This window comes from Penicillium nucicola, assembly GCF_028828085.1.
Source record: "Penicillium nucicola strain IBT 29836 chromosome Unknown utg000010l, whole genome shotgun sequence".
NCBI classification, from domain to species: Eukaryota; Fungi; Ascomycota; class Eurotiomycetes; order Eurotiales; family Aspergillaceae; genus Penicillium; species Penicillium nucicola.
This window is the reverse complement of record NW_026643134.1, coordinates 952,387-971,826: the sequence shown is the minus strand read 5'-3', so window position 1 is coordinate 971,826 and position 19,440 is coordinate 952,387. Positions and strand designations below refer to the sequence as shown.

At 49.8% G+C, this 19,440-nt stretch overlaps 9 protein-coding genes across 9 annotated transcripts; 5 read left to right on the top strand and 4 right to left on the bottom strand.

The window, feature by feature from the left end:
• Positions 1-366: 366 nt before the first annotated feature.
• N7511_008903 (Ac45/VOA1 transmembrane domain-containing protein) lies at positions 367-1,462 on the bottom strand (the record flags this gene model as incomplete). Its single annotated transcript, XM_057131280.1, has 5 exons — positions 367-506; positions 558-788; positions 837-941; positions 1,015-1,313; positions 1,368-1,462. The coding sequence occupies 5 exons, from the start codon at positions 1,460-1,462 to the stop codon at positions 367-369; spliced, it is 870 nt and encodes a 289-aa protein (XP_056979268.1).
• A 206-nt stretch (positions 1,463-1,668) lies between these two features.
• On the top strand, positions 1,669-2,370 carry N7511_008902 (rRNA-processing protein RRP17; the record flags this gene model as incomplete). The annotated part of the gene is made up of 2 exons (XM_057131279.1): positions 1,669-1,854; positions 1,906-2,370. 2 exons carry the CDS (start codon positions 1,669-1,671, stop codon positions 2,368-2,370), a joined length of 651 nt encoding a protein of 216 aa, XP_056979267.1.
• A 289-nt stretch (positions 2,371-2,659) lies between these two features.
• On the bottom strand, positions 2,660-3,348 carry N7511_008901 (tropomyosin; the record flags this gene model as incomplete). The annotated part of the gene is made up of 3 exons (XM_057131278.1): positions 2,660-2,822; positions 2,875-3,179; positions 3,331-3,348. 3 exons carry the CDS (start codon positions 3,346-3,348, stop codon positions 2,660-2,662), a joined length of 486 nt encoding a protein of 161 aa, XP_056979266.1.
• A 426-nt stretch (positions 3,349-3,774) lies between these two features.
• On the top strand, positions 3,775-5,092 carry N7511_008900 (uncharacterized protein; the record flags this gene model as incomplete). Its single annotated transcript, XM_057131277.1, has 3 exons — positions 3,775-3,994; positions 4,057-4,275; positions 4,329-5,092. 3 exons carry the CDS (start codon positions 3,775-3,777, stop codon positions 5,090-5,092), a joined length of 1,203 nt encoding a protein of 400 aa, XP_056979265.1.
• Positions 5,093-5,756: 664 nt separating this feature from the next.
• Positions 5,757-7,432, top strand: N7511_008899 (putative cyclopropane-fatty-acyl-phospholipid synthase; the record flags this gene model as incomplete). Its single annotated transcript, XM_057131276.1, has 3 exons — positions 5,757-5,864; positions 5,924-6,410; positions 6,474-7,432. The coding sequence occupies 3 exons, from the start codon at positions 5,757-5,759 to the stop codon at positions 7,430-7,432; spliced, it is 1,554 nt and encodes a 517-aa protein (XP_056979264.1).
• Positions 7,433-8,913: 1,481 nt separating this feature from the next.
• Positions 8,914-11,082, top strand: N7511_008898 (aromatic amino acid ammonia-lyase; the record flags this gene model as incomplete). The annotated part of the gene is made up of 2 exons (XM_057131275.1): positions 8,914-9,086; positions 9,138-11,082. 2 exons carry the CDS (start codon positions 8,914-8,916, stop codon positions 11,080-11,082), a joined length of 2,118 nt encoding a protein of 705 aa, XP_056979263.1.
• A 1,011-nt stretch (positions 11,083-12,093) lies between these two features.
• On the bottom strand, positions 12,094-13,594 carry N7511_008897 (EXS domain-containing protein; the record flags this gene model as incomplete). The annotated part of the gene is made up of 5 exons (XM_057131274.1): positions 12,094-12,167; positions 12,266-12,582; positions 12,635-13,320; positions 13,398-13,447; positions 13,510-13,594. The coding sequence occupies 5 exons, from the start codon at positions 13,592-13,594 to the stop codon at positions 12,094-12,096; spliced, it is 1,212 nt and encodes a 403-aa protein (XP_056979262.1).
• A 718-nt stretch (positions 13,595-14,312) lies between these two features.
• Positions 14,313-15,440, top strand: pex10 (ubiquitin-protein ligase peroxin 10; the record flags this gene model as incomplete). Its single annotated transcript, XM_057131273.1, has 1 exon — positions 14,313-15,440. The coding sequence occupies one exon, from the start codon at positions 14,313-14,315 to the stop codon at positions 15,438-15,440; it is 1,128 nt and encodes a 375-aa protein (XP_056979261.1).
• Positions 15,441-15,919: 479 nt separating this feature from the next.
• On the bottom strand, positions 15,920-19,374 carry N7511_008895 (3'-5' exonuclease; the record flags this gene model as incomplete). The annotated part of the gene is made up of 2 exons (XM_057131272.1): positions 15,920-16,089; positions 16,173-19,374. The coding sequence occupies 2 exons, from the start codon at positions 19,372-19,374 to the stop codon at positions 15,920-15,922; spliced, it is 3,372 nt and encodes a 1,123-aa protein (XP_056979260.1).
• Positions 19,375-19,440: the final 66 nt, after the last annotated feature.

Genomic DNA, 19,440 nt, shown 5'->3' with positions numbered 1-19,440 from the left:
ACAGTCAGAAGATTTCCAGATGAGACAAAGCCCTTCACAAGCTTCCAGCACAAACGAATGACGGCTATTCTAGTGAGGACAACGAGCGTCTGGGAATGCTGGTCGAGAGAGAACTGGTAAGCGAGAATTGGGGGAGAAACCAAACGACGCCAACGCTAAAGGAGTAGTCTGCCTCAGGCTCTGAGACCGTCACCTGACGGTTGCCAAAAAAAGAACTACAGACGCCAACAAGCAAGGACTGCATTTACATCGAGCGAACTTTCAGATTGGGAATGAAATATGATGTATCATACATGAAAATACGAGAGAATTGCCCCTGACCACAAATGCACATGGCAATGGAAATGTGTTACCTACTCCTACCAATTACTGCGCCTTCTTTTGCACAGCAGCCGAGGTATCCCTCTCGAATGCAGCATAGGGAACCTGAAGACCGCTGAGCGCATTGATACCGATGTACAAGATCGCAAAGAAGATGAAGGTAGCCATCAGACCCATGAAGATGCCTACCGAGGGTTAGTAAGGTGTATGAATTGGATCAGACAGCAAGCACGAACCTGGAGTGAAGTACTGATATTCCTCGAAGAGAGATGTAGACTTGTCTGACGAGCTCTCGTGTGATGAATAGTCACGCTTGAGGTCCATGTGGATGGCATCATGGTAGGAGTCTCCCTCGGTCTCGTAGATGACGGAATCGGTCTCGGGGAACTCCCTCGGGGAGGTAAGATAGAGAATAGTATACTTAGACGAGGAGGGAATTTGAGCAACAATGTCGGAGAGAATACCATCTGGGCAAGTTAGTAACACTCAACGGCTTTAGTGGAACTAGTACATACCGAAGCTAGAGAGCTGCTGCATACGGTCTGATCCGAGGGAGAGCACGGGGAATTCGACATCGATAATACGAGGTCCGCTCTTGAAAGAAGAGGGGTATGACCCAGCTACAGGTGATTGTCAGTTTTGAAGCTCTTAGTGAACTGGCCCTATCCATTGTTGGCCACCAAAGTAACTCACAGGCACCGTCAATGCTGGTAGTCTGGGCCTTGCACTTCTCCTCCAAAAGGCCCTTGACCTGCTTAGGTTCTACCAGACCAGCGACCTCATTGACGCTCATCATGGACCGAATCGAGCTGTCCTTGCCAAGCATCTTCGCACCCAAGCGGGGCGCGGACTTGCGCGACGCGAAGTCAGTGCTATGCACACCCGGTTGGTAGACAACGACATAGTAATCCGACGGGCAAGTGCTGAGAGAGGATGAGAGGGAGTCGAAGAGAGAAGCTCCAGTCTGGATGTATGCGGAGTCCGCCAGGACACTAAAGGGCGAGCAATTAGTTGGTTGCAGCGGGAGAGGTTCATTGGGAACATACTCCGAAGTGGAGGCGAGGAAAAAAGGCGAGGTATCACGGAAAGCGTTGACAGCAGCAGCCCCGAGGGCAACCAGCCCAAACCTGCTCAGATGCATTGTGCTGGGGATGGGGTCGAGTGGACGGTGATGTTGCCAACGTCAACGGGAGGTGTCCGACTTGGCCTCGGAGGCGGTCGACAGTCCCCGACCCGCCTCAGCTTTCGCAGCAACTTTTTTTTTCTTGGCCGAATATTTTTGACTGAACAACCTACGAACGACTGGACTTTTTTGCTCAGTTTTTCCACCTTAATTCACTCTTCACAATGGGCCCTCCTCAAAAACGACGCAAGCTCCCCGCCCAACCTAAAGTGGAAGAGATCAATTTCAACACCGAAGACCGCCAGGAATGGTTGACTGGATTTCACAAGCGCAAGCTGCAGCGCGCAAAGAATGCACAGCAGGCAGCCGAGAGGCGATACAAAGAAGAGAAGAGGAACGACAGAAAAAAGGTACGTTCGTCTACAGAATCTGCTCTTGAATCCCGACTAATGTGTCTCTAGCTTCGTGAGGATCGCAAAGCCGACTTCAATAGGGCAATGGAGGAACACGCAAGAGTGCTCAAGCAAATGAAAGAAAATGCTGGAGAAAAGAGCGAATCAGAAGATGAGGACGAAGAGGCGTGGGACGGCATTGAAGAACCGCCAGCGGTCGACTACGAAGCCGAGTATATTGACGAAGACAAATACACCACAGTCACAGTTGAGGAAATGGATGCGTCCCGCGAAGGCTTGATGAAGGCCGTGTTGGGAGAGGACTCGGAGACTGAGGAGAAGAAAGAATATCCCGCTCCCGAAGCCGAGGACGATAAGAAGCCAAAGCGAAAGGCAGGCGAAAGAATTGCCAGGAAGAAGAAGCGCAATTTCCGCTACGAGAGCAAGGATATTCGCAGACAAACAGCAAGAAAGCAACGCGCTGTCAAGTCGACCAAGGCCAAGGCGCGCCGGGGAGCTGAATCGGAGAAATGATATCATATGTCTATATACTCATGGGTTTGGAGCTATTGGTTATTACTGAATTTTACGGAGCACCGGTATCGCTATGTTCAAACAGCAGTGAAATTGTAGGAAATGTTAAAGACACCGATGCACCATTCATGGTAAAAGAATTGCTATCGAAGCACAGACTTCCCTCGAACACGAGGAAATGAGTAACACAAACAATTACAACATGAAGAAGACAATCCGGACGCAAAGGAAGGTCTTATCCAAGCCAGTGTCTTCCAAGCCCCTGCACACATGTTCAGCTTGACCCAGCTTAGATGTCGGCCATCTGAGCAGCGAGGTCGTCGAGCTCCTTCTTGACAGTGGTGTGTTCCTTGATTGCCTCCTCGTATCTTTCCTCGAGCTTGGCATGTTGGTCTTCGAGTGCCTGCACCTTCCGCTCGTAGTGACCAGCCTTGATGTCGGTTTGGCGAAGCCTGACCCCACATGTTAGTACCGATGTGTGATAGAGCCGACGGGGGGTCATACTTCTCGTTTGTCTCACGCAGAGTCTTATCGTTCTCCTCAGCCTCCTCCTCGAGGAGCTGCACTCGTCGCTGAAGGGCCTCGTTCTGAGTGTCGTGCTGGAGGCTCTGGCTGGCAGCATCCTTGGCCTCCTTCAGGGCAGTCTCGGCCTTCTCAACTTCTTCCTCGAGAAGCTGATTGCGGTGGTTGAGGGATGTGATCTCTTGTTCCTTGGACAGGTTCTCCTGCTCCAGTGTCTTCACTCGGGTCTTGAGCTCATCGACCTGCTCGTGAGCCTCATCGGCCTCGGCGCGGAGGGCGACCATGCGCTGAATACCACCATATTAGCAGGATGTCCAGTCAAGAATGTGTCAGAAATTTCGGGCTATGAATATCTTCGGATATGCACACGGTGAGGGGTTGGGTTGTTTTGGCGGACAATTTGCAAGCTACCCCGCCAGCAGGGGTGTGTCAACATACCTCCTTAATCTTGTCCATTTTGAGGGTATTGAAAAAAGGGGGGAGATAATATGTATTTGTGAAAGTAAAAGCAGTTCAGGCTTTCGCTCAGCGAGAAACCGGGCGAGTGTAGGATGGGGTGAGTGATGCTTGTCTTGGGGAGAGTTTTGGGAGGAGAGAAGGGGAGGAATCATGGCTGACTGGCCAAGTAGACAGTACCACCCTGTTAGGCCCAAGCTCCACCACTGCCCAAGTACTGGGTACTTACTGTGTACCAACTGCTCTGGTTTTCTCCACTGCGACGTTCAGCCACTCACCGCCTCTGGATCGCCGCGTCTCCACGGGCAACCACTCGACAACACTTGCATCTAGAACTGCTGGAGGCGTTTTGACCACTCTACACGCTACCTGAACGCGACTTATCTCTGCCTAGTGCATGACCCTCTTCAGCTTCAGCTCGCCGCCATGTTGGCCCTTCGAGACCAAGAAAACTTGGTGAACACCCACCAGACCGCCGCGGCCGCCAAGCCCTTGAATCAGAAGCAGCTGGCACCCAAGACCCCAGGCAAAGGAACCCTCAAGGTACCGTTGAACGATGAAAACAACACCGTCGTATTTGGAAAAGGCACGGGAAAGGCCAAAGAGAATGGAAAGCCGGGCAAGGACGCGTTCGTTACGCCGATGGGTACGAGACTTTCACTGCGGCCATGGATTGGACTATGACTGACTTGATTGCGCACGTAAAAGTGAAGAACCGCGCTCCTCTAGGTGCTAAAACTACCAATCTCAAAACCAAAAATAACCAAACACCGGGCCAGTTTGGTACTATCAAGACAAACAGACGACAGTCGACCGCCCAGAAAAAGAAGGCGTCTCCGGTGGTACACCAAGCTCAACCTAAAGTTCACAAGGATTCTACCATTAACGATGTCCCCGATATTGAATATATGCCCCCAAAGCCTAAAGGTAGGTCACCAATAGAGCCTCGAGCATGGAAGGGCGCTTCTGACAATATATAGATCTCCAGGATCTTCCAGATGACGTGACATATGATACAAACTTCCCCCAATTTCGCCCCAAGAACAGGGCCTTGGGCTTGGAGAGTGTGTATGGAAAGCAGCAAATTGGCAGTGATGGACTGACAGCGAAGCAACGGAAATTCAAGGAGGACTCAGCCAAGTGTGACAAGATGGTGGATGAGATGATCCTAAAGCAACTTGAGAGTGTTGGTTTCGAAAGCTCGGGCAATAACGAGCCCACAAAGACAACCCGAACTCCATCCACACGCTCAAAGGCACCCATGACTACCCGGCACTCGCGGAATATCTCGTCGCTTCGATCTCGCGAGGCAGCAGCAGCCCTTGCAGCACCTCAGCTAGCTACGACTCCTCGGCTAGCCCCGACTCCCAAGCCACGGTTAGGACTGGGATCGTCCCTGCTCATGCCTAAGAGACAAACCAGAACCCCAACCAATCCCTCTTCCATGCGCAACACTGCTGCTGCTGCCAATTCCAACACTACTCTGGGATATTCCAAAGGCAGAAGTGTTTCCTCCACCCTGCGAGAGAAGAATGCTGAAGCTCAAAAGACCTCAAGCTCGGAGGCGTTGTCTCCTGAAACCTATATGCAGCTGTACGGTACCCCTCCGCTGGACTCGGATATGTGGACTCGCTGCAAAGCTGCTGGATGCTTTGACACCCCAGAGGAGGCTTCCCAGGAACTCGAGTTATTGCCCACATTTGAGGAAGATGAGGAGGCCCAGAGCTTCCAGCTTACTCTGTAAGAACTTTGGAGGAGAAATTATGCAATATTACTACTGTATGTTATCGTCTTTCGGTATGGAGCTTGGAGTGCAGCCAACGGGTCTGGAAATGAATGTCATTGTATGTGTTTTGAACCGCGGATCATTCTGTTTCAGAAGTCCCCCGAGATCCACTTGATCATCCACCAAAGCCCAGGGACCACGTAGACAGTACCACCTTGAGAAGTAAATGCCGTTTTCCTGTCAAATGATGTAATTGATCATTGGGGCTGAATTAAGTGGAATCTGATTGGGGAAGTCGAGCTCGGGAAGGGAAAGCAAAAGTCTCTTGCAGATCTCCAATCCCGTGCCCGAAGATAGGCTGGAATGACATAGGGTAGAGCTTTCACCATAGCACAAATCGAAGGATCAATTCCAAAGAACTCAAATTGGCTGGACTTTAGAGCTACAGTGCATGTACAGTACAAAGGCTGAGCAGTACGTCAGTGTCTGCAGTAGCGTACTAACTTTGTGTACCTGAGCGGTACCACCTCTTCAAAGATCCACGCACGGAACAACAGGTACCAATCAGGTACTTCCAGGTACCTTGGTCTAGCCCACACCGCCCCCTCCGAACTGCCCGTCTTCTTATTTACTCTCTGGCCTCTCCTTTTCTTTTCTCACTCCTCTCAATTGACGCCCAGCTATGACGACTATTCATCCGGACTCCACCGAGGAGTTCGAGTTTATTCAGACTCCGGCTGCCCTCGAGCAGACCAAGCCTGCCTTCGATTGCGGTGTGCCAACCACCTTGGTAAGTCCAGCTATCCATGCCGCATGACCTGGAGCTAATTTGCTGTGTTTGCTCTTTAGTACCCAGCTATCAAGAATGCTCCCGTTCCTGCCGATTCGCCCGGTAGCGACAGCTTCTCCAATGGCTTGATGATCTTCTTGGTCCTCGTGGTGCCCTGGTGGCTGGCCCGTCAGGTTGGTGGAGGTTTCTATACCACCATCTTCTTCGCTATCTTCACCACCATCCCCGTTCTGATGGCCTTCTGGACCGTTTCTTCCTCCGTTTCTCCCCGCAAGACCGAGAAGGCCAAGTACTGTGGCCGCCCTGTCGAGTACTACCTGAACTTCCACAGCGAGCACGACCGTGCCACTTACCGCGGCAAGAGCAAGATCCCCATGGAGGTCTTCTACGAGAAGTACTTCAATGGTGAGGTTGACTTTAAGGGTGATGCCCTTGAGTGTCTCGAGTACCGTCACGACTGGGCCAACTTCAAGTTCACCACCGGCCTCTTCAAGCACTTCCTGTTTGGCTTCATTCCCGAGATGCTTATGCACACTCGTTCTCAGGGTAAGCTTATTTCCGCTTGAGTTTAATTGCAACAATTCTGACCCTTTTTTTTTTTTTTTTTAGACGAGGAGCAGGTCCGTGACCACTACGACCGAGGCGATGACTTCTACGCTTGGTTCCTCGGTCCTCGCATGATCTACACCTCCGGTGTTATCAGCGATATCAACAAGGAGGAGACTCTTGAGGAGCTCCAGGATAACAAGCTGGCTATTGTCTGTGAGAAGATTGGCGTCAAGCCCGGTGACAAGGTCCTCGATCTCGGCTGTGGCTGGGGAACCCTCGCCAAGTACGCTTCCGTCCACTACGGTGCTCACGTTACTGGTATCACTCTTGGTCGTAACCAAACTGCTTGGGGTAACAACGGTCTCCGCAAGGCCGGTATTGAGGAGGACCAGAGTCGCATTCTGTGCAACGACTACCGTGATGCTCCCCGTGTTGAGGGTGGATACCAACAGATCACCTGTCTCGAGATGGCCGAGCACGTCGGTGTCCGCCACTTCTCTTCTTTCTTGTCTCAGGTCTACGATATGCTCGATGACAACGGTACTTTCTTCCTCCAGATCGCCGGTCTCCGCAAGTCTTGGCAGTACGAGGACCTCATCTGGGGTCTCTTCATGAACAAGTACGTCTTCCCGGGTGCCGACGCTTCTACTCCTCTCGGTTTTGTTGTGGACCGTCTCGAGGGTGCCGGCTTTGAGATCAAGGCCGTCGACACCATTGGTGTGCACTACTCCGCCACCCTCTGGCGCTGGTACCGGAACTGGATGGGCAACCAGGACAAGGTTGAGGCCAAGTACGGCAAGCGCTGGTTCCGCATCTGGGAGTACTTCCTTGCTTCCTCCACCATCACCTCCCGCCAGGGTGGTGCCACCTGCTGGCAGCTCACCCTTGTCAAGAACATCAACTCCACCCACCGTGTTGATGGAATTGCCACCCAGTTCGGTCTCACTGGCGCTCGCCAGACTGCCATTGACCGCGCTGGTACCCTCCCCAAGGCCCACGTCATCAAGAAGGACCTGTAAGGGTCTGATACTCTGCAACATTCCCTGTTCTGCTTTTTGAAAGTTACTAGATCACTTTGATCTAGCATGCTTTTATTGAAACAGCAGTGGTAATGTATGGATGTACTTCATGAGTGAATGTGCGGACATTGCAAAAAGCTAAGACATGCATGTTATGAGCGAGACGATATGGATGCGAAGTTGAAAGCAGAAGCAGAAGCGAGCGAGTCATTGTCAGAATCAAAAAGCTGTCGAGGCAAGTAGAAGGAAAAGCATGACCCGGATATGTTACAAGTCCATTTGGCTGGTCCGCCTTGGTCTTTATCTGTGGATGTGTCTTTTTCTCTTCTATCTTGCCCAGTCGAGAGATTTACACGAAGTCAACGAGTCTGGTCTGTCTTGGTGATTATTATTTTTTAGATGTCAATGAATATAATTTTTTTTTTTTCATTTCGGATAATTGAGCTTTGTAAATCCATGTTGTGCTTATTAGTATTCCAAGTCTATCCTACAACTGACCATTAAGCTTAAGTGTGAAGATCACGACGGGCACTAGTCCGTAATTATGTTCGTTCGGGTTCTTATGTCAGGCGCCAGAACGACTAACACGGGCTAGCACTTTCGTTCAACCAATTCAGGGCTAGTATCTCGTATTGTGGCATGAAACAAGGGATCCATTGCCCCCATACCCTTTCACAATCTATAGCCAAGAAGGCTGAAAATGAGCAGAGAACAACAAACAGACCAAGACAGCGGGCTAAAAAGAGAGGCCAATGTAAGCAAAGAACAATACATGAACCAGACACTCTCGCTTTTGATGTCTCGCGTAGAGAAGATATCGTACTCCGAGCCTCTCTATCTCTCAGTGTCTTGATACTCCATTTCACACCATCTCGATCCTTCTTTCCATTGCCGCTTATTCTCAAGATAACCAAAACAGCACCGTGGATATGTCATGTCTGGACAGCCTTCGTGCAGAGTTTCATGAGTTCGTCCTTGTTGTAGTGCGATCACACGAGACATGAGACAAGCAGTCCGAACAAAGGATCCATAGTCTGGATTTTCTCACCGCTAGTCAATACTGTGATTCCTTTCATATCATTACAGTAGTGTTGAACTCTATGCAGGCCCAGCTAAGTCGGCAAGCCTCCTTTCAGCATTTGATTGGCTGAATGCCGGGTTGAAACCTTGGCCTGGGCACACGAATTGCAGGATCTCGCTGTCAGCATCACATGCCTTCAAAGTTGGAGTGTATAATCATGAAGCGAGATAAGTGGAAACCCAGTTACATGAAAGCATGGAGACTTTGTTGATTAGAAGCTGTCGAGCGTAGCGATCGTGATGAATATCAACATCTATGAAGTTAGGGCTCAGATGCTCTCGGGGACCACGTTCGGGCCGCCGTTACATCACCTTTGGTCCGATCGATCTGACATAAAGATCAGCATCCGCTCATTATTACATGTTCACTTTCGTCTGATCTTGACGATCTTGATATTGAAATGTACAACAAGACAGAACACGATCTGCAGAAGTACTTGAGTGATCGGGCATGGGGGCTGACACACATGACTCTCTCCAGCTCGGTGCACTTCAACAAGATAATCCAGGGAAAGGGGAAAATTACCGTTGATGGACAGTCTCTTGACATTGAATCGGTGTTTGCAGTCGCCAGGTAATATATGGGATGTCTCGCCCTGTCAGCATGTTAATCAACCATCGACAGGTGCCACGCCGAGCCGTCTCTAACAGATGACCAGAAAGTCCTAGCTCGCGTCCACCAGAGCATTGACTTCTTGACCCAAGTGCTCAAGGCTGGCCATACCGTCTATGGGGTCACAACGGGATTTGGTGGCAGTGCCAACACTCGCACATCTGACTATGAGACTCTGCAAAAAGCCCTCATTCAGCACCACAACAGCGCCGTGGCATTCCCTTATCCGGGCATTCAATTGTCTGGCCATGAAAACACAACACTAAATGACTTGAAAAGTCATATTATGCCAATATCTACCGTCCGCGCAGCAATGCTGACTCGATGCAATTCCCTCTTGCGCGGTCACTCGTCAGTCCGGATTGAGGTTATCGAGACCATTATTGCCCTTTTGGCCAAGAATATGACCCCAATTGTCCCTCTTCGTGGCAGCATCTCTGCTTCCGGTGACCTTACGCCATTGGCATATATTGCTGGTGCGCTAGAGGGAAACCCTGACATATTAATCCAGCGTCCGACGGCCAGCGGTTATGAAAAAGTTCCGTCAAACAAAGCATTGAACGAAGCAGGACTCAAAAGCTTCACCTTTGGACCTAAAGAAGGACTAGGATTGCTAAACGGAACAGCCTTCAGCTCTGGCTCTGCCAGTCTGGTGATGTTCGAGGCAAACCAGCTGATCCTGCTTTCCCAAGTCTTGACAGCCATGGGAACCGAAGCAATGATGGGTAACCGCCGCAACTACCATCCTTTTATTTCCGAAGTTCGCCCTCACAACGGCCAGAGCGAGGCTGCTGCCAACATCTTCGCCCATCTAGAAGGATCAAAGCTAGCAATTGACGAAGGACCTGGCGGAGAAGCCAAACTCGCTCAAGACCGGTATGCCTGGCGCACCGCACCACAGTGGATTGGCCCCCAACTAGAGGATATGAAATTGGCCACTGAGCAATTGCAAACCGAGCTCAATTCCACAACGGATAACCCCATTGTCGATCCCTCTAACAAGGAAATCTACCATGGTGGAAACTTCCAGGCTGTCTCTGTCACATCAGCTATGGAAAAGACCATGTCTGCCATGCAGATGCTTGGAAAGATGCTCTTTGCTCAGTGCTCTGAATTGATCAATCCCATGCTAAGCAATGGATTACCGCCAAACCTATGTTTCGATGACCCCGACGTCTCGTTTGCCTTCAAGGGAATTGACATAAACATGGCTGCGTACATGTCTGAGCTGGCATATCTCGCCCACCCTGTGAGCAACTATGTTCAAAGTGCCGAGATGCACAATCAGGGTCTCAACTCTCTGGCTTTCATCGCTAGTCGCTACGCGGGCGATACCGTCGAGCTACTTTCTCTCATGACTGCCACATATCTCTACGTGGTCTGTCAAGCTCTTGATCTCCGTGCATTGCATCTAGAATTCATCAATACGGCCCGCCCACAGGTTGACTGGATCACAAAGGAGTTGATCAGCCATGAGAACCAGGAGCTATCGATTGAACCCGTGCAGAAGGGTGTGTGGAATATCCTGATGGACCAATGGGCACAGAAGAGTTCTCAGAATCTCCCCGAGCGTAGCTCCACCACTGTGTCTTCATCACTCGGACAAATCCTGCAGCTCGGTGGTGTGGACGGCCTGAAGGTCAGTCCCCACCAGTGGATGAAGCAAATGGATGATGTCCTGGTTCAGTCCTATACAGCCACAGTGAAACAATTCTTGACCAAGACCACGACGAAAGAATATCTTGGTACCTCTTCAAAGATCCTTTATGGGTTTGTTCGAGAGACATTGCTTGTCCCCATGCACCGTGGGGTCATCGATCACCCTACCTTTGACTCTGGCGAGCCGGCTTCTGGGAAGAAGACTATTGGGTCGAATATTGCTCAGATATATGCTGCTTTGCGTAGTGGGAGGTTTATGGAAGTTTTGTTGAGATGCCATGGGGTTGTTCATAACTAAAATGTTGTTAGATAGCACGAGCGTTTCGAGTCGTGTCGTACTTTGATCAAACCTGGAGGCTTATTAGCTGTAGGATCGAGTGAACACCTCGGGACCTTTTACTCCAGGTTTTAAGCGAAGGCAAAGGTGTTCATATCCAGAGTTTTTGTTGATACCTTTCATCCTCGCCCCAGACCATATTCTCAAAATCTAAGACTTCCAGTGCCCACCGCACAGTGAAGGAACGACTACCAAGAAGAGTTATTCGTTTTTGGAGAATAAACTCGATCGTCATGTATTAATATGATATTCCGGATTTGAACCACGTCTGCCCCAAAATAAGAGGCCTTATTCAAGATTGACCATAATGATCAGTCACCATTACAACCCCAAAACGTCTATATAGTACATGCCACCACCGGACTTTCTGACAGTCAAGGCCCAAAAAGAAATTCAAGGAGAAATTAAGAAGAAATTCAAAGAAAAGAAGGGTAAGACAAGAAATTCGATCCGATAGATGTGGTATATGTAAGAAAAAAGAGACAAAAACAGGTAAGGGTAGATGCAGACGTCAAACTCAACAATCCTAGAAATATTTGATACACGGAGAACGATCAGGGCAGTAGACAGACTAGAAAAAGGAAACATATAGGGGTTGCCACAAAGGCGGATTCCAAAATTCAACACCGAATCCATGAGCTGAATGTGAAACCACAACCTCGAAAGAGTCCAAAGAAACTGAAAGTCATGTTGTGTAAAAGAACACGATTCTGAAATGAAATCAAAACTATAGGCGTACAAGGCGTTGGATGAAATAGTTCCACGCACAAAAAAATAAAGAAGATAAACCCAGGCCTCATCTATCGCTGCTCTAGCATTGGGTGGGTGGGGGTATGCGGGTGGTAGACAGAGCGTCTGCTCCGTATGGTCTTGAAAATCAACCGATGTGGTAGGTAGAAAGGGGGAAGGGGGTTCTGTGTCTCATTCTCGTTCCCGAACGCCTGAAGATGCGTTCAAATGCGAATATCAAATTTAGTCTGCGTCGAACTTGTGGTTGTATTCGCCAAGGAGAACGTCTTCGGGACCAGGGCCATGGGTATTCCGAACTGTTCTAAATGTCAGTGGTCATGCTTCGAAGAAAAAAACAAGGGTGGCTGGACTGAAAAAGTTCGGCGCAGGGAGGGAGCAACGGGGGAAAACATACTCCATTCGGCTTCAGTTCGGAAGAACACCCACATCCAGCGGCGCGCAATTTCGAGGAACATCAGGATCCATAGGCCACCTTCAGTTTCTGGGATCCAGCCGAAGCCTGGCACGATGCGCCAGAGCCATGAGAAACGAAGGGCGAGATCCGCAATAATGACGTAGTGGTATAACTTGTCGGATGAGAAGTAACGGTATCGGCGGAGTCCGTAGGGGTGGTCGTTGTCCAGGCGCTCCGGGGAGAAGAGAGTCATATCCCAATCCTTGACAACATCCCACCAGAAGGAGTATGCGGAATTGATAAAGGACACGATGAACCTGCAGGTCATCAGCAGGAAGTACATAAAACGAAGGAGAGAAAGATTCTTACAAAAGACGCATCATGCTCATTTCGCTGTATCCGTGGAAGTCCAACGGGTTATAGTTGCGCATCTTCGAGGCCATCCAAATGACAGGGAACGCAGTAGCGTACTTCAGTGCGTTGGCCAAGTGCTGGTTACCCTTTTGTGTCTCCCTCCGGCTGGTGGTGCGGCGCGCACGCACATATTCGATCAAACACTGACGGAGACGAATCAAGCTGGGAACGGCGATAATGATTGGCACGACGATTTCGCTGCCGCAGGCGCGGTTGGGTTTGGAGGTTGCGGCGAGGCCGTCGGTGAAGAACATGCAAAAGCTGACGTAGAGATCCCCCAGCACGCGAGCGTAGCTAGTCAGGGCATCTGCCAGCAGAATATCACCAAACTTGCCATCTTGAGACTCGGCCAGACCACCAATAGCGACTCGCTTAAGAGTAAGAAGGAATCGGATGCGGCCGGAGCGAGATACGCGGTTGAAGGGCCAGATAAGGATAAGTAGGAGGATAATGAAAACAGACTGAGGGATCCAGTCCAGTCGCTCTACCAGGTCAGGGGACCGGCGGGTGGCGAGCCAGAAGACAACCCACCACAGGCCAAGGGGGATGGTGAAGAATGTCGCTAGGCGGTAGACCGCGGTGTGGTGTGGACGTTGGGTGGAGGATGTTCGGCCGGGATACTTCACGAGAGCAGGAACATCCTGAAGATCGAGAGTGGTTAGTTCGAACAAATCTGGGAACACCGGTGGATTCCGATAGAACAAGCGACGTCACTCACAATATTCGCTTTTGCTAAATACTGAAGGTTGAGACCCCATCCCCAGAAACCTGCCCCTCTGTTAGTATCGGACTTCCCACTCTCCAAACCAGAAGCAGGATCCAGAACGTACCAGCAACCAGAAGCGCAGCTATCCGTAGTGGCAATGGGAAAATCAACCCAAAGGCATCCAGTTGAGCGTGTTGATCAGGACCCATATTTCCATTGATCAGAGAGAGAGGACGAGAGCTGGAAGAAACAACGAAGAGACCCCGTGGGGATAAACGAATGACTAGGGGCGAGTTCAGAGGTTGAGACTTTTGCCAGTGAGGCCGCTTTCAGGGCAGTTTAATAAGCGGAGAGGGTAACGAGAACAATTCACGCTGAGTGGACTAGACAAGAGTCCACTGGTGGTCTGGAACTCCACAGTGCGTCGGATTCGGTATAATTAGAAGCACATCTCAGGGGAGACTTGAAGATCTTTAGCGCTGGATCGACATTCAGTACCAATCAGAATAATCCACAGGAGGGGTGCCAGTTGTATTGTAAGCACTTTGCAGCCCGGAAATTGTCAACCAGTCACCAATCAGACAGATTTAAGACAAGACAGAGGACAATTATCCAGCTGAAGACCCTTGTATGGAGACGAAAAGGGGAGAGGGATCCAATATAAAATCAGCCACTTGATGCATTCGGCAGAATCCAGGTCCAGGTGGGGCTCACGTAATAATACCGTACAGCCACGTGAGGTCATGTCATGTGACCTCCTTCCTCTTCGGCCCTGTCAGGTGACTGGCTGCCGAGGCATGTCCGACTCCGGGGAAAGTCATCTCCACCCCAGACAGGCCCTCGGGGAATTGTCCATCGTGGTGAAGATGTCCCGAAACAGATAGCATCCCCAGTCACATTCCAATACCGATCCGTTGACCGTCTATCATGGCCGAAGACGACTCGCACATCGCTCTGAACCCGAGCGCAGCCCTCAGCTCCTCGGCCTCCCACTTCTACCCGTTCGCAACATCCCCGGATGTCATCCGCTCCCACGAGAAGGATGCATTCCTCACAAGCAGCCTAGTCCATCAATCCCAAGGCATTGTCCGAGCCCTACGCGGCGCTCGTTTCGCACACACCTACTCCGACACAATCAAGCACCTCACCGAGCTCCTCTACTTCTCCCTAACAACCGCCATCGGCAACCGAACCCTTGGCGAGGAATACTGTGATCTGGTCCAGCTAGAGGATGACACGCTCCAATTACCATCTATCGGAAGACGCGTGGGATATATCCTCAGCAGCATCCTAGTACCCTGGACACTGCAGCGGATCTTACCCGCTCTGCGACAGAAGATTCGCAACAAGCTCGAGCGCAATGTTGCTCGGGCACAGCTCCGGGCCGCGCAGCAGGCTGGCCTGCTGAATAAACCTACCTTCTCAACTACACCCACCCCAAAGCCGTTTTTCACCAAGTTGCGTATGCAGCAGTACCTTCTTGAACATCTCGACTCCATCACATCTGTGTCACCTATTTACGCATTGAGTATTGCGACTTTCTACTTTACGGGCTCGTATTATCACCTCTCGAAACGGCTCTGGAGGTTGCGCTATGTGTTCACAAAAAAGATCGATGAGAACGAGCAGCGCATCGGGTATGAAGTCCTGGGTGTCCTGCTTGTCCTTCAGATCGCAGTGCAGGGATTCTTGCATGCTCGCAAGCTGGGTGCTAGTGTGGCTGGAGAGGATGGTGCATCCGCAGAGGGTGAAGAGTCTCGCCCAGAGGGCGGGGCGCTTATCTCTTCCATCCAGAACCCATCGGCTATCCCTCTTCTTCCTGCCTCTGTGCCCCTATATGATTTGGATGAAGATCCTAGTGCTATCTCGTGGATTCCAGAGGGCCAGCAGCGGAAGTGTACTTTGTGTCTGGAACAGTTCAAGGACCCTAGTGTGACGACCTGTGGACACGTCTTTTGCTGGATTTGTGTCCGTGACTGGGTTCGTGAGAAACCCGAGTGTCCACTCTGTCGACAGGAGGTTTTGCTGTCCAAGGTTCTCCCTCTGAGAGGGTAATTGTGTATTGAGTGAATGGGTAAGAAGCGTTCTTTTGGTTTTTATGCATAGTTTGAAGATATCGGCTTAGTCGATAGATGTTTATACACCGTTGATGAATATATACCCCACTTCTTAATCATTTCTTCTGACCCGTTTCATGAATTGATATCTTATGATGTGTCACATTCGCCTAGTACTCCGGGGAGATATAAACGTGAAGTGCCACATCCTCAACAACAGTCATACAGTAACCACAAATCCCCACAGTACTTGTCACAATTGCCATTTTCTAATACCAATTACTGATATTTGAATGATGTTGCGGAATCAGGTAAAGCCAAATATCAAGATTGGATATCAAATGAAGCAGATGCACGCTATCAAGAGTGGCAACGCACAAAAAGTGATGGATAAACAGAAAGAAGTGTATGTGCTTCGAAACATTTCGAAAGAGTGGGAAGATAACAAAAAAGATAAAAATATATCTAGAAATAGACTCAAAGTTGAACCTCCTCCTCCTGACTCTTGACAGCTTGCCCAAGAGGAAGAATGATGGGTTTATTGAGTTCAGCAAATGCAGGACGAGGTGGCATAGGGTTCATAGCCAACCTCTTCTTTTCCATGGTGTGGTAGAGACGAACACAAGCATAGGGATCAGTTGCAGCATCTGAATCGAGAAAAGTCCAAATTAGAACTTGTCAAGCTAGGAATAGAATGATCATGTAGGGTTTGAGGGAATGGAGTACTTACACTGAACCTGGCGATAACTCAACGCCCGAGACCAATCGCCACAACGAACATCCTCGCTTTTTTCAAGAGGGAGACCGAAATGCTCCTCCATCTGGTCGCTGAGGTTGACGCCTCGCTTATTGACCAGTTTGGGGCTCTGTTGGCTATACTTGACCAGCTTGAAGAGATGGCTCAGCTCAAAGGTTGCCTTTGCATCAACCCCGAGATACTTTCGTAGCCGTGTGCAGTCTGCCTTGATCGACACACCCACTTTAGTGATATCAGGAGACTCAATGATGCGTTTCAATGTCGGGGAAACAAGATCCTCCAACGAACGCGAGGGCTTGAACGACGCAACCTGGAAAATAGCGATACGTTCCTCGTTTGCAATTTGAATCACGGAGACATTGTTCTGGATGCTGTCCCATGCAGACGCTGAAGATTTCCACTCCATGTCAAAACCGAGAACTTTGCTACCGAGGAAATGTTTGGCAGTCTCCTCGGTGTTCTGTAGAGTACGACAGTAATGCACAATCAGCTTTTCGCCAACCGGGCTTGACTCTGAGCTGTGGCTCCAGAATTTGGGCGTCGCGGAGTCATTGACATCAACCTCAATGTCTGATTCTGACACAGTTTCATCCATGGACGCCTGCTCAACTGAATCTGTTTCATGGATCTCGGCGGGCACAAGTTCAGGAATGCCATGCTCAAGTGGCTGTTGAGGCAGTGAGCCATTGCAGTCGCTGCTATTGTGCCGAAGACCAGGTTGGTAAGAACGTGCGTCGGTGGTATATCTTCTACGAAACATGGCTCTTTCTAGCCTTCGGAGTCGTCGATCTGTAATGGATTGTGGTCCTCTTTCCTGCATGAGAATGCGGCTTCGCGAAGTGCTGTGTTTAGAGACTGCATCTTTGCGAGTTTCCTGTCCATGAATCGAACCAGGTGAGCTTGGCTCAGCTGATGCCTTTTCACTTAGAGTGCCTTCCTGGCCTAGAGGAACCTCTCTAGGGTACGGGGCATCTCCTTTGGGCTCAACTGAAGGCGAAGCATAAGTTTTTCCAGTGAATATATTCTGGCATAAATCCTGTCCGGCGAGCGGTTGAGATTTCTTTTCATCCAGGGGAGCTTTCCCGGTTGGGTTGGTAAAACGATTTGTCTGTTCGGGTGGATGAACATCTGCGTCGTTCTGCAACCCGGAGATCTTTTGGAACTTTTGAGCCATGCCCCAATGCCGTGAGACTTTGTCTCTACTCGAGGCAATTGGGGGATTCTCATATTCTAGCGCAACGGGTTCAGGCCCAATCGTGCGTGCTTCTTTCATCTCCGCTGAATCATACTCTGATTTCCTCGAACGCATCCACCAGGGCTTGCCATCGCTTTGAGTATTAAACTGCAACTGCTGAGGTGGACGTGAAAGAGTTTGGTTTTGTTTGGACCTGGCTTCAGGTTGCACATTGAGCATAGGTGTACGAGGCTCCGGGGCCGAGGCACCTTCACCTCGTTTCTTGTGTAGCTTGTTTACTTCCTTCAGAGGAGCAAAGTTGGCCCGTATGGTGGTTTTGAAAGAGCCAGTCCGAGGTAGTGGGGTATTGAGAATTGGTTTCTTGAGGGCAATTTCAGAACCATGGGCATTCAGGAGGCGGTCTTGCCTCAGAGCGTTGTCCGCTATCCTGCAAGCTTCTAGCTTCTCGTAGAGACCCTCCCAGAATTGGGCTGGTTGATTCAGGCCACAGCTCATAATCCACGCCTCCGAGCAAATGTGAGCGAATTGCTCAGTCCATTCAGTCAAACGTTTTTCGTCTTGACTTATTGGATTCAATGCTTCAAATCTACCGCTCAAATAAACATTTTCGCCCAGGGCGTACAATTTGTTTTCTGATTGAAGGCGCAACCAGTTGATGTGATAAAATTCGTCCATCTCTGCTTTGAGATCTGCGCGATGAGATTGAAACTTGACACACCATTCATATACTGCATTGGCCGACAATCGCCGGCCTTTGTTAGGTAGAGATTCCCACAATGACCCGCAAAGTCCGTTCAGGGTGTGTGAAAGGTACCAAGCTTCAGTGATCAGCCGCCAGCCTAAGACTTCAAGATGATCCATTGGCCAAACTACATCAAGCTGTCGCAAGTAAATATCGTGCTGAGGGCTGCGAGCTGTGTTGTTCTTTTGGAGGTTCTTGTATTTGGAACGAAGAGCCTTAGCCATGCCGCGTGAGTTTTTTGCCAAGCTCTGTCCAAGCTTTCCACCATGCCGAGGACCCAGAGCATAAGCTTCGAATATGTGCTCTTTAAAGGCATCGTTGCTCACGTCGTAGCCCGATACGACGGCACTCATCTCCCATAGTCGAATCTTTCCAACCGAGTAACGCTGCATGACCATGGCTCGCCAGGCTGCACGATGTCGATGCATGGCGATTAAAAGGGAGGTTCGAGTACGTTGCATGGCAAGACCAAGCTTGCTGAGCTTGGATATTGTCTCGGGGGAAAGATTAGGCCCTCGACAAAGCTCTTGACAAATCAAGTGAGACCTGTCATTCAAAATCGTCCTGGCCTTCGCCTGTAACTGTGCGTAATTTTGCTGAGTTTCTTTGATACTAGAGGTGATTTCATCGATTCGTCTTCTTGCAGATTGCCGAGGAAGCAAAAAGTCATTTTCAATTGTGTCTTTCATGTCGAGGATCGATAATCCAGACGTGTTTAATTGTTGCGTGAAAAGGACAGTAGCCATTTTTAGAACCTCATGCTGCCAGTTTTCAAGTTCGCGTCCAAGCTCTTCCATTTGTCGGATCATATCAGGAGTTTCAGCGAAGGCGACGGTACAAAACTCATGGTCCAAAAAAGAAGTTGTTTTTTCTGCTTCACTCACAGCATGATGAACCGCGCGGAGTCTAAGTCTATATATTGCAGCCGCATATGCTCGAGTGAGATTTCCGGCTTGCAAAAGTTCCCCTGTGATCTGCGAGACCTCGGTGGCCAGGCGGGTCGACATTGAGAATGACAAAGCTTGCCATTCAATGACTATTTCATTGGTGAGTTCCTCGGCCCGAAGGACTGCTTCTTCGATTGGAGAGGTCAAGGCAGATTGAACACTCTTGAACGTAGCTTGCATCCGTTCAGTTTCGCGATCGTTCCATTCAAGTTCAAAATCCCAGTCAGAATATTGCGCTTTTATAAGCACATCATAGTAGAAGTCGATCGAAGTAAGTTTTTCAAAGCGCATCTTCAGCGATGGATAGGCTTCTCGTATCCTTTTGGCATGAAGTAGTCTTTGCTTGGCCGCAACTTC